The sequence below is a fragment of the Furipterus horrens genome, unplaced genomic scaffold, assembly GCF_987537825.1.
Source record: "Furipterus horrens unplaced genomic scaffold, mFurHor1.1.pri manual_scaffold_12, whole genome shotgun sequence".
Classification (NCBI taxonomy): domain Eukaryota; kingdom Metazoa; phylum Chordata; class Mammalia; order Chiroptera; family Furipteridae; genus Furipterus; species Furipterus horrens.
The window spans coordinates 56421892-56435160 of record NW_028327182.1 but is presented as its reverse complement, the minus strand read 5'-3'; the positions used below and the strand labels follow the sequence as shown (position 1 = coordinate 56435160).

At 42.3% G+C, this 13269-nt stretch overlaps 1 protein-coding gene across 8 annotated transcripts in view; it reads right to left on the bottom strand.

Moving 5' to 3' along the window:
- CLYBL (citramalyl-CoA lyase) overlaps window positions 1-11507 on the bottom strand; it is a 337517-nt gene extending 326010 nt beyond the window's left edge. For all 8 annotated transcript variants that reach the window (XM_090258575.1, XM_090258578.1, XM_090258573.1 and 5 more), the window contains exon 1: window positions 11430-11507. In XM_090258575.1, the coding sequence (XP_090114701.1) occupies window positions 11430-11491 (62 nt within the window). In that variant the 5' untranslated portion in view covers window positions 11492-11507. The remainder of the gene's footprint in view (window positions 1-11429) is intronic.
- Between the last annotated feature and the right edge of the window lie 1762 nt (window positions 11508-13269).

Sequence of the window (13269 nt, the reverse complement as noted above, 5' to 3'; positions counted from 1 at the left end):
CAGTTGCCCATAATTGTGGGCATTTTCACGGTATTGCATCGCTCAACCAATGAAGAACATTGAGGCAGTACTCCTTATTAATTGTTTGGCCTGGAAGGGTTTACTCATGAAGGACAACACCTTCCTGATCAAAAACACAGTTAACATGATCTAGATCTTGCTGTGATTTTGTTGCACCTTCTTCGGGTGTGGAGAACCAGGTGACTTCCATTGGGACAAATGGGCCTTTGTTTCCTGATCATAGCCATAAACCCACAATTCATCTCTGGTTATGAACTTCTTGAGGAAATCTGGTTCATTGGTAGCAGTTTGAATCAAGTCATCAACAAAGAAAGCACGATGTTCCTTCTGCTCTGATAGCAGAAGCTGTGGAATGAATTTTCCCATAGCACATTTCATGCCAAGATCCTGCATCAAAATCTCGGACACAGTAGTTTTTGGAATCCCTAAATCAGCTTCTAGTTCTCACGCTTTTAGTCACCAATCTTTGTTGATTGCAGTCCATATACGTTCAACATTCTCAGGTGTTCTGCTTGTTACAGGTCTTTCAGAACATGGATCACTTCAACAGATTCTTGACCATCTTTGAAGCATTTGTGCCACACTTATTTGCACTGCACTCACTGCATTAGCCCCAAAAGCCTTCTGAGTCATCCAAATAGTTTCCACAGAGGAATGTTCAAGCTTAACTAGCTCAGTCATTTTGAATGCGACAGCCATACAGTACATATGCTCCCTAAACAGCATCTACCTCCCCCACTGGCTAGTACATTGTTCATACATGCACATTCCAGTCCACCTCCTTGGCTGCCAGGTTACATCCATGTTGTGAAAACTGTTCTTGTTATATTAACAATGGCTGGAGTTTTTCTGCACAGACCTCATATATATATATGATAGTGTTGTGAAACAACAATGAACACCAATGCTCCAAGATTAGGTTAACATTCTAAAATTTAACCAAAACATAAAAACAAAACACCTAAATAAAAAACCATCTTAAACCTGACTTATAATGGGAAAAGAAAGAAAGAGAGGAAGAAAGGGAAGGAGGGAGGGAGGGAAAAAGGAAGGAACAAAGAAAGAAAGAGAGGGAAAAGGAAAAGAAAAAGGGAGGGAGACAGGGAAGGGGAGGGAGGGAGGAAGGAAGGAAGGAAGGAGGAAGGGAGAGAAAGAAAGAAAAAACAAATATTATTTCCTTGATATTTTTTTTATAGACTAATACATTTCTAAATTCAACCTGTTGAGATCATGAACAATATGAAGAGGGATAAATAAGCAACAAATAACAACAGGACAGCTCCAGTTGCATTCAGGGGCAGGAAAGCATTTTTTTTTTTTTAATGAACATCTCTTTCAATCTTAAGAATATTCATTAGACCTACTAATAACCACTCTCCAAGAAGCCCAGCTTTCTTTTCCCTGCCTTCCTAAAATTTTAGCCATATGCACTGGTGGACTTCCCCACAAGCAGTTAGGCATAAAATGGCAGCTTCTACAGAGTAGCCACTGCAACATTTAGTTAAGGAAACTATGACCAAAGGCTGATTTCAGAAATTACTTGCACTTCGGCTGCTGCAAAGCCATCATTGGAGAAAACAACCACTTTGTGAAAGTGCCAATGCTGAGCAGTGCCAGCCACCGTGTGGATGCCACCTCATTGACTTTTGCCAGGCTCATTCACAACCAAGCATATATGATCACCTTCTAAGCCTCAAATGTAGCACCAGATAACAGTCCCTCCTCAATGCCTTGCCTTGGGGTAGGTCCAGAAGAATGAAGTGCTTTTATGCCACTCACCATTCTGCAAAACAGAGGCCCTCAGAAGAGTTCCTTGAAAGGACAGAGACTTCGGTGACTACAATTATTTAAAGCAGAGTAAAGCGTGTGTGATGAGACTGTCCTCAACTCCCCTCTTGACTCACTGGGCCAGTGGGGTTGAGGTTGAGGGCTTTTCAATCAAGAGTTCACCTTCGGGTTTCTGCCTTTCCTCTGATTCCTTGGCCTCTCCCATGGAAATTATTTGGGCTACCAATGTCCTTCCTCCCAGCCTGCTCCCACAGAGATGGTTCCAATCCACAGCAAAACTCTGTAACAGGATAACAGTACAGTGGGGGCAGAAGCCCCACTGAAATAGATCCACAAGCAAAAGTATGCCAATTCAATTAGGCTAAGCTTAGACTTGCTTTAGCAAATAGCCCCTTGCTGGGAATTTCTCCCTATAGCTCCATCTTCTCCAGAAGGTACCACCCATGTACATTTGTATCATCCAATTTAGGCCTAGCTACCACTTTTAGTCCCTGCTTAACAGCTTGGCTGCTACCCAGTCACTAGCTTTTGCTCTAGGACACCGCATTTCCCACCAAGTCCTCTGTCCAACACAAAGGCGTGTCCCTGCCCCCAGGCTGTTTCTGGTCTTCATACCCACTTCATGGTACTTTCAGATTCCTCAGAGTCTCCTCCCCCATTCTCTTCTCATCAGCCTTAAACCTATCAGAGGCCCTTCTTTCTCCATTAAATACCCTCTCCCATTCCCCTGGCTGGTTTGGCTCAGTGGATTGAGCGTCGGCCTGCGAGCTAAGTGTCGCTGGTTCGATCTTCCAGTCAGGGCACATCAGAGAAGGAAAACTCTGACCCCAAAAAACCTCCGCTGCCTTGCGGCATACCTCTTCAGGGGAAAGGCTAAGGGAGTAAACCCCGACAGAAAATCCGGAGCCGGAGTCCCTAAGGCGGTTTGACGTTGTAGTCAACACCGGCAACTCCTGCGGCGCACCTTAAGCCAAGCTGTATTGACTCCGTCTTTCCCTTGGATCCTTCAGCTGCGAAGAGAGGGGGGGGTCTGCTGCATGGGCAACAGCAGACCCTCCATATCACCCTGCCCAGGCTCTGTAGCTTCAGCTTCACTGGAGAGGACACTCCAGCGTCATCGCAAGATGTCGATTCAACACGGGAGGAGACAGATACCGTGTCACTCCCGAGTCGGACTGCACAGCCATTCTCGGCGGTGCAGATAGACTCTTGAGAAGCTACACCATCGTCTCTCGAGACGGACGGCTGCCGATACGATACGATACCCTCTCCCATATCATTTTTTTAGGATGCCATTCTAGAAGGCTCTAGCTCTAATTCTTGAACCTCTGGTCTACCATCTTAGGTCATTTTTATTTCACCCTTCAGCCCTTCACTTCTCTATCTCTGGTGAAAACCATCTTGGCTTGCCTGGAACAGAGGGGCTTCCTGGAATGTGGAACTTACAGTGCTAAAACCAGGACAGTCCAGGGCAAGTTGAGATGGTTGGTCCCCCTATCTCCCTGGACCACTTATAGTTACTTTCTGCCTCACAGCCCAAAATATTACTTTTGTTTACAGGATCTACTTTTAGCTTCTCACCATATGTTTGGGCAACCGAAGTCAATTTCTAATGATGCTGATAAACATTTTTAAATACCTAACAATTCACATTGACCTTTTAATAACCAGTTCAAGTAACAAAGTACACATGTTCATTCTTATTCTAAGTTCTTTTAAAAAATGATCATTAAAAAATTTCTCAGTCCTCTTTAACCCCTGCCTCCTTTGTAGCATCCTTTGTATAAAGGTGTCTCCTCTTTCTCTCTCACTGCTTCCAGTCTTTTCTGCTCTAGTCTCTCCCCTCTGCATCCCTCTTCTCCCATTTCTATCCACCCTTTGGTTCCCTTCTTCCTTTCTTCCCTTAATAGCCTCACAGTAGTACAGAGGGACAGCAGTCATTGTCACCACAACCTCAGGAGGCTGCAAAAATGAGGCCAACCCTACAAAAGGTCCTACACACCATTTACCACAGCCCAACTGGCTCCTCACATATGGCCCCTTATCATTTACCAAAGTGCTTAGATTGTATTTGTCACCTCTCTAAACTGTCTTCACCTGTTTTTTCCTTTTACCAGCTTTCTCTCTAACCTGACACTGCTCACCAAGAGACAGTTCTTAGCACACCTCTTTCTGCCACCTCTGAGCATACATGGTCACTGGGCCCTTTTCCTTTCAAAGTTTAGTAATTAGAAACTAATTGCTTTGGAAAACAGAGTATCAAGATAAGAAGGTAAAAGATATTACAGGTATCAGAAATCTTGCAAACTGACAATAAGACCGTTAAGAGAATGATAAGGCTGGAGGTGGGTGGCAGGGTTAAGTGCAAATGGGCTTGAGAGAATTCTGGAGACGATGGAAATTTAAGGGATAATCTAAAACTAGACTGTGGGCCCTGGCCAGAGTCTCTCAGTTGGTTAAAGTATCATCCCTTAACCAAAGGGTTGAATGTTTGATTCTAGTCAGGGCACATGCCTAAGTTGTGGGTTTGGTCCCTGGTCCGGGAGTGAACTGGAGGTGGCCAGTGGATGTTTCTCTCTCACATTGCTGTTTCTCTTTCTCCCTTCCTCTCTGGCCCTCACCTCTAAAAAGAATGAAAAAAAGCCCACAGGTGAGAATAAAAATAAAACAGTGAGACTGGATTGTTATGATGGTTGGACCACTCTACAAATTTACTGAAGACTGTTTAATTCACACTTACAAAAGATACATTTTAGGGTGTGTAATTATACTGCCACATAGCTGTAAAAAAAAAATGATGATCATAAACAACTCTATGCTTCTAAATTTGACAACTTAGTTGAAATTGACAAATTTCTTGAAAAACACAAACTACCAATGCTCACTCAAAAAGAACTAGATAACCTGAATTTGTACTTTAAATAAAAGAAAACTTCAAGCACAAACACTTAAGGAAAAAAAAATTTATTAATTCTACACAAAACAAAAAAGAGAAGAGGAACAAACAGTCCCCATTGCATTCTATGTGGCCATCATTACCCAGATACCAAACCCAGACCAAGACAGTACAAGAAAACTATAGGCTAATTCTTTGTAAGTATATGTGCAAATATTTTAAACAAAAATTTAGGACTTCTGGCCAAGATGAAGGCCTAGAGAGACACACTGAGTCTCCCTCCACAACTAAGAAGGAATACAACTACCTCAAAATTGGAGACAACCAGAAGTTCCAGAAAATCGAGATGCATGGAGGTCCAACAAACAAAGATACAAAGAAGAAATATTCATCCAGACAGGTAGGAGGGGTGGGCCAGGGTGGACATGATGTGGTGTGGTGGCGGCAGCAGCGGTGGTGGCGGCAGCAGTATTGGCAGTGGCAGGCCAGTGGAAAGTGCAGTCAAACATTTTAAAAAGTAGGGAGGAACACCTGGGGAACGCTCCCAGCACAAGACCAGATCCTGCAGCTCACAGTTCCAGCACCAATGAAAATAAAGCCTCATTGCTTCTGACTGTGCAAACCAGTGGGGGTTGGGGTGGAGGAAGAAACTCCCAGTCTCTCAGTGAGTCCACTTGTTTAAAGGGCCACCATGGCCCTAGAACATCTGGAGACCACCCACTCTGAGAACGATGGCCAGAGCATTAGCTAGAGAGGTGCCAGTCCCATACAGAAGTGGGAGAAGTGCCTGGAAAAGGGGCGAGTGCTCAGCAAGCAGCATTGTTCTCTTTCAGACCTCTCCCCCACATACAGCACCATAATGTGGTGAAACGGGTCGCCTATACTGACGAATACCTAAGGCTCTGCCCCTTACAACGTAACAGGTGTGACAGCTCTACCTAAGACACAGAGGCAAACAAACACAGGAGACTGTCAAGATGAGGGGACAGAGAAGTATGGTCCAAAAAGGGGAACGGATCAAGGTTTCAGTGGGTGACCTAAGCGACGAGGAGATAGCCAACCTAACAGACAAGGAGATACCCAACCTAAAAGACATAAAGTTCAAAACACTGGTGATAGAGATGCTCACAGGCTTGACAGATATGCTTGAGTATGGCAAATGCATAAGGGAAGAAGTAAAGGCTATGCTAAATGAAACAAAGGAAAGTCCACACAAAACCAATGGTGAAGGGAAGGAAACCAGGGTTCGAATCAATGATTTGGGGCATAAGGAAGAAAAAAACAGTCAACCAGTACAGAATGAGTAAACAATAACTGAAAAAAATGAGGAGAGGCAGAGGCTTGGAACCTTTGGGACAACTTTAAATGTGCCAATATCTGAATCACAGGAGTGCCAGAAGGAAAAGAGGAAAAGCAAGTAATTGAAAGCTTATGTAAAAAAATAATGAAGGAAAATTTCCCAAATTTGGTGAAGGAAATAGATATACAGGTCCAAGAAGCACAGATAGTCCTAAACAAGCTAGACCCAAAGAGAAACACAATAAGGCACATCATAATTAAAATGCCAAAGGTTCATGATAAAGAGAGAATCTTAAAAGCAGCAAGAGAAAAGCAAAGAGTTACCTACAAAGGGGTGCCTATAAGACTATCAGCTGCAAAGAAACCTTGCAATCAAGAAGGGACTGGCAAGAAGTATTCAAAGTGATGAAAAGCAAGGACTTACAACCAAGATCACTCTCTCCAGCTAAGTTATCATTTAGAATGGAAGGGCAGATAAAGTGCTTCCCAGACGAGGTAAAGCTAAAGGAGTACATCATCACCAAGCCATTATTATATGAAATGTTAAAGGAACTTATTTAAGAAAAAGAAGATCAAAACTATGAATATTAAAATGACAACAAACTCACAACTATCAACAACTGAATCTAAAAAATAAAAACAAAACCCAACTAAGCAAACCAGAATAGGAACACAATCATAAGTATGGGGATTATCTGGAGAGTTATCAGCTGGGAGGGGGAATGGGGAGAAATGAGGAAACGGTGCAAAAATTAAGAAGCATAATTGGTTAGTAGAAAATAGACAGGGGGAAGTTAAGAATAACACAGGAAAGTGTGAAGCCAAGAATAATACAGGAAAGGGTGAAGCCAAATAACTTATATGCACAACCCATAGACATGAACTAAGAGGGGTGGGATTGCTGGAGGGAAGAGGGGTACTGGGTAGAGGGGAGCAAAGGGAAAAAAATTGGGACTACTGTAACAACATAATAAAATATACTTTTAAAAATTTAGCATATTTAATCCAACAATATATAAAAATAATACATCATGATCAAGTAGAGTTTATTCCTGGAATGCAAGGTTGGCATAACTCTAAAAATTAATCAGTCTAATTCACCATATTAACATACTAAAGAAGACAATCTATATAATCACCATAATAGATACCGAAAAAACAATTTATAAATCAAATCCATTCTTTTTTAAATTGAATTTATTGGGTTAACATTGGTTCACAAAACCATATGGGTTTCAAGTGTGCAACTCAATAAAACATCATCTGCACTGCATCGTGTGCCCATCACCCTAACCAAAGTGTCTTTCCATCCCCATCTTCCCCTCCTTTGCCCACCTCCACTTACCTCCCAACCCCTTTCCCTCTGGCTATTATCACAATGTTGTCCATGTCTGTACATATGTGTGTGTGTTTGTGTGTGTACACAGTGGGAGAGAGAGAGTTTGTTTTAGTTTTTGCTTAATCCCTCCACCTTCAAACTCATTCTTGATCAAAACTCTAAACCAGGGTGACTTCAGCAAAGGACCTTCAAAAATCCTGTACTCCATAAAAGCAATGAAAATATTAACCAACATTGTCATAATCAACTTTTTCAGAACTCTAGAAATTAACCAAAGTCTTGCAACAATCTGGAAGCATTTATTCAAGAAACATGGATGAATGGTAAAAACAGCCAACTGTGTGGTTTTCTTTTTTTCAAAATTTACCCTATACCCCTTCTTCCCAGTTCAGTGAAAACCAACAACCTGGCAGCCACTGAAGGAGGCCAGGCAGGATTAGAACTCTTTCAAAGCCCCATTCCCAGAGAACACTCACTATATGACCTGTCTGGAAGACCCCACTTGCAAAGCTAACCTGACTCGGAGCTAAAAAAGTGAAAACAGCCATTTTTTCTGAGGGTATTTGTTGAAAACAATCAGAAGCAATTATCTAGCAACATAGCTACCTGAGATGATGGTTAACAACTGGGACCAAAAAAAAACTAACCAAAAAGCTTAATAGGAAAACCTGGAGAATGAAATGTCCATAGGGAGCTTTGAAAAGTTCTGTCATATCCCCAGGAACCTAAAAGGACCTGTGCATGTATAGGGTTGCTGCAAGCAGACCCACCTTATAAGAAATACTAAAGGATGTTCTTCAGGCTTTAAGTAAGTGATCCCGTAATTCAAATTCACACACACAAAGAGCAACACTACAGGTAATTATGTAATTATAAAACACAGTATAAGTGCATATTTCTGCTTCTTTCTTCTCTTATCTAATTTAAATGTCCCTCTCATCCCTTCTATTTTGCATCTAACTGGAATCACTATAAAGTGCAACAAGACAGGAAAAGAAATAAAAGGTATACATATTGGGAAAAAAGAAATAAAACTGTCTTCGTTTGCAAATGACATGACTGTCTATGTAGAAAATTCCAAAGAATTAACAAAAATAAATTCACAAAATTAATGTTATGGCAAACCCGCAGGATACAAAATTGATATTAACAAATCACTTGCTTTCCTATATACCATCAATGAACAATTGGAATTTGAAATTTAAAACATAGTATCATTACAATCACACCAAAAAAATGAAATACGTAGGCATAAATCTAACAAAACATGTACAAGATCTGTATGCAGAGAGCTATTCAACTCTAATGAAAGAAATCAGAAAGATTTCAATAAATGAAGAAATATTCCATGATAACGGATTGGAAGACTCAGTATGTTAGGTTATCAATTCTTCCCAGCCTAAAGATTCAATGCAACCCCAAACACATCTCAGCAAGCTATGTAGTGGATATCAACAAACTGATTCTAAAGTTTATAGAAAGGCAAAAGATTCACAATAGGCAACACAATACAAAAGAAGACTTAAGTTGCAAGACTGACACTACCAGATTTCAAGACTTAACATAAACTACATTAATAAAGACAGCATAGTATTGACGAAAGAATGGACATAGAGATCAATATGATAGAATAGTGAAGCCAGAAATAGACCCACACAAACACAGTCAACTGATCTTTGACCAAGGAGCAAAGGCAGTTTAATGGAGAGAGGATAGTTTTTTTAATAAATGGGCTGGAACAATTAGATCAGCATGCAAAAAAGGAAATTAGACAAACCTTACACCTATCATAAAAATTAACTCAAAATGAACCATAGACCTAAGTATAAAACACAATACTGTAAAACTTCTAAAAGAGAATATGGGGAGAAAATCTAGGTAACCTTGGATTTGGGAATTAGTTTTTAAATATAATACCAAAAGCATGATTCATAAAAAAAAAAAATTGATAAGCCTGACTTAATTTCAATAAAAACCTTCTGCTCTAGGAACAACACCATTAAGAGGATGAAAAGATAAGCCACAGACTGGGAGAAAATACTTGCGAAACATATATCTGATAAAGGACTTATATCTAAAATATGCAAACAATACTTAAAACTCAACAATAAGAAAATAACCCAATGAAGAAATAGGAAGAAGATCTGAATAGACACCTCACCAAAGAAGATGCATAGAGGGCAAATAAATGTGGCAAGATGCTCAATATCATTTGACATCAAGCAATTTCAAGAGAGCAGCAGGGCTGGGGACAGGATGGGCAGAGAAGCATCTGGCAGCACTGCCACACAGTTAAATGTTGAACAGTTGAGAACCTCAAGGTTCCCTAACTATCAGCAATGGTGCTGATACTCTAAAAGTGGAGGGAAAAGCCAGCAGAAGGAGGCCCATTGGCCTGAAGCTGAAGTGCAACCCAGCCTGGGTAGAAATGAAGACCTCTCTAAGCAGACTTCTAAGTTGACATTTAGCACCTTTACTTCTCTCATGCCTGTGTGTTCTGAAGACAACAGGATGGAAGGATTTAACTCAGGGTGTAGGCTCTGGAAAGTGCCCTGCATAAAAGCCTGCTGCCATGGCCTTGGTGGGGTGTGTTAAGAATGAGCCACTGTTAATGGAGATGAAGAGCATTGTACGCTGAGAACCAAGCACCTTAGAGGTAGGTGACTGTGTGTGGCCACTGGACACATTGTTGAACAGGCCAGAAAAGACACTTTCTGGAAGGATATGGATACATACAGCAATGGCTTCTCTGATTGCAAGGGTGATCCCCTGAGCCTAGGCCATGTACCAGGCCTGAGTGTAGGAAATGGGAAAGGACGCCTACAGCTATGTGGGTCCTGGCATGGGACAATGGTGAGTCAGGAAGCAGGAAGGAAGCAACAGTAAAAAGCGCCGGAGCCATAGATTTGGCTTCTGAACCAACCTGAGCCTCGGTTTCCTCATTTTTATGAACAAGTCACCAGACTTCACATGGTGGTAGGAATCAAATGAGGTAACCTATGTTTAGGCAAGTACTAGACCAGCGGTTCTCAAAGTGTGGTCCGAGGACACCTTGCGGGGGGAAGAGTCCCTGAGACCCTCTGAGAGGGTCTATAACAGCGGTTCTCAACCTGTGGGTTGCGACCCCTTTGGGGGTCAAACGACCCTTTCACAGGGGTCGCCTAAGACCATTGGAAAACACATATATAATTACATATTGTTTCTGTGATTAATCACTATGCTTTAATTATGTTCCATTCATAACAATGAAAATACATCCTGCATATCAGATATTTACATTACGATTCATAACAGTGGCAAAATTACAGTTATGAAGTAGCAACAAAAATAATCTTATGGTTGGGGGTCACCACAACATGAGGAACTGATATTAAAGGGTTGCAGCATTAGGAAGGTTGAGCACCACTGGTCTATAAGGTCTTCCCTTTTCCAACTAGTATCCGCATCTGCATGAGCTTGGAATTTCTTTGTCAACTTCCCCCAGAACAACTGATATGAGACTACAATTGTCCTTTATTAAACCAAATGTTTTCAAAAGTATAAAACCATGCCAATTTTTTTAAAAGTTATTTTTTCATTAAAGATGTCATTTGTGTTTAAATATAATGGTTTTTTATTTTTAAGTAAATACTTTTAAAAATTGTTTTAATTCCTCATACCATAAAAATAAGATACAAACAAGCAAAACCTCTTAGGGTCCCCCCTAATTTTTCGCGTGGAAAGGGGTCCTTTGCCCAATTTGGGAACCGCTGTACTTATTCATTAGGTGGGCGACCTCGGCGGCTAACGCCAGGACTCCTTTTGTAAAACATGTGCACTTTCACGGTTACCATTTGTGCGGGATGCTAATTCTGCTTTCTGGGGCTGACAGATTGATTGTCTGCACCCATTTTCCGAGTTCAAGCAAGGGTCCTCCCACGGGGAGGCAAGACCAGTGGGGGCAACCCTCGTAGGGCGTCTGCGACCTTGACAGACAGAGGTCGAGCTGTCGCAAGGGAGGCGCACAGTTCTCTAGGCCCCCCAGGCTCCCGCTAGGAATCGCGGACACCGCCTCCGGCCTGCGGGGTAAGGAAAGCCTGCACTCACAGCCTCTGCAGCGCCGCCACTGCCGCTCCGCTGGCTGCACTCCACACCAGACGCAGCGCCATCTTTCTGACCCACACAGCCCGCCCCCGCCGTGCCCGCCCCACTTCGCCCCGCCCCTGCCACTTCGCTACAACCAGGCATCGCCACGCCCCTCCACCTTCCTACTTCCCCCTCCGGGCTCAGGTCCTGCCCCAGCAATCCCTGCTCCACCCAGTTTCCTCCACGCCCCTCCCTGTCCCTGCAAGTCGTGCCCTTCCAGCTTTGCGCACCTGCTGTGATCAGAACTTCCTTCCCAGCTCTCATAGGCAAAGCGGTGGGGCCAAATGGATGGCTTGCTCTTGAGCAGGTTCTCTGGTGACTGATTTCAGCTTTCCCCGTGTTTGAGGGTTTTCAAAGGAGGAATGGAGACACCTAGACACACCTTGCATTTTCTAGCCAGAACGGGACACATTTTCTAGGGATTTGTTGTTATTGTTGTTAAAAATACTGCCTCAAAAACTTTATGAACGTTACCATATGCAAGCCTTGGTTAACAGTTAATCCATTATGGGATATACATGCCTGTAATGGAAAGCTTTCTGAGCCAAAGAAGTGCTTGCTGAAGGCTGGGACCAGCAAACAACTCTTTACCTCTGGCTAGTTTTTCAGCAAATATTATACAACTCCTGCTTCACAGTGGAGAGGCTGTTAATGTATTGAAACAGAATTTATTAGCTGTATGACTTTAGACAATTTACTTAAGCTCTTAGTGCTTCAGTTTCCTCATCTATAAGATGACACTAGAAATAGTAACTCACCTCACAGGGTTGTTTTAGGTTATATTGAGTTAATATACAGATAAGGAGCTTAAAACCTTGGTTGGCCCAGAGCAAGTACTCAGTAGTGTTAACTATGTCTCATTATTATTATCACATCAATTCCCTTCTTGAAACTCTTAATGGCTTCCAATGGGAAGCACTTATAGAGTAAAATCCAAATTCTTTCTTACAATCCTGAAGGCTGTACATGACTTGGCTCCTGTCTGTCTTTCCAATCTTAACTCACCCTCCCCCATCTTCCTGCCACGATTTTTTAAGTTCACTAAGCTCCCTCCAATTTCAGGGCTTTGGAACATACTGCTCCCTATCTCCAGAACACCCGTGGCTACAAATGCTCATCTTCCAGGACATTTACCCTACCTGCTATCTATGCAAAAGAGACTGTGCAGATGACCCAAACTAGAGTATCACCCCCTCCAGCCCCACAGTGAATCAATTTCACTGTCACAGCAACCTGATCATTTCCATCACTGCCCTCGTCGCAATGTTTATTTGTGCATTTGTGAATTTATTTTCTTATTGTTGCTTTCCCCACAGTGGGAGAAATAGTAGTTCTCTACATGGGAGGGAACTGTCAATCAGGTGGGCTTTTGGGGTATGTTATTATCATTTAGCTGTCAGGGCTAGGAATGTGCAGGCTGTCTCACTTAAAAAGACTGTTAGTGCTCTGGTTTAGAAACACCATCTATAGGAATAGACTGTGAGCATTATGAGAACAAGGAGCTGGAATATCTTGTCATTGCTGTATGCCCCTGGCTTAGTGATAGGTATTTAATAAATATTAGATGAAAATGTTCCATCAGCCTCATTGTAATTCTGAGAACTGCCATATGAGTTGTTATCCTTATTAAGAATGCCCTGCCGTGGCTGGTGTGGGTTAGTAGATTTGAGTGCCAGCCTGTGAACCAAAAGGCCACTGCTTTGATTCTCAGTCAGGACACATGCCTGGGTTGCGGGCCTGGTCCCTGGTGTTGGGGGTGTGCGAGAAGCAGCCAACTGATGTTTCTCTCTCACATTTATAT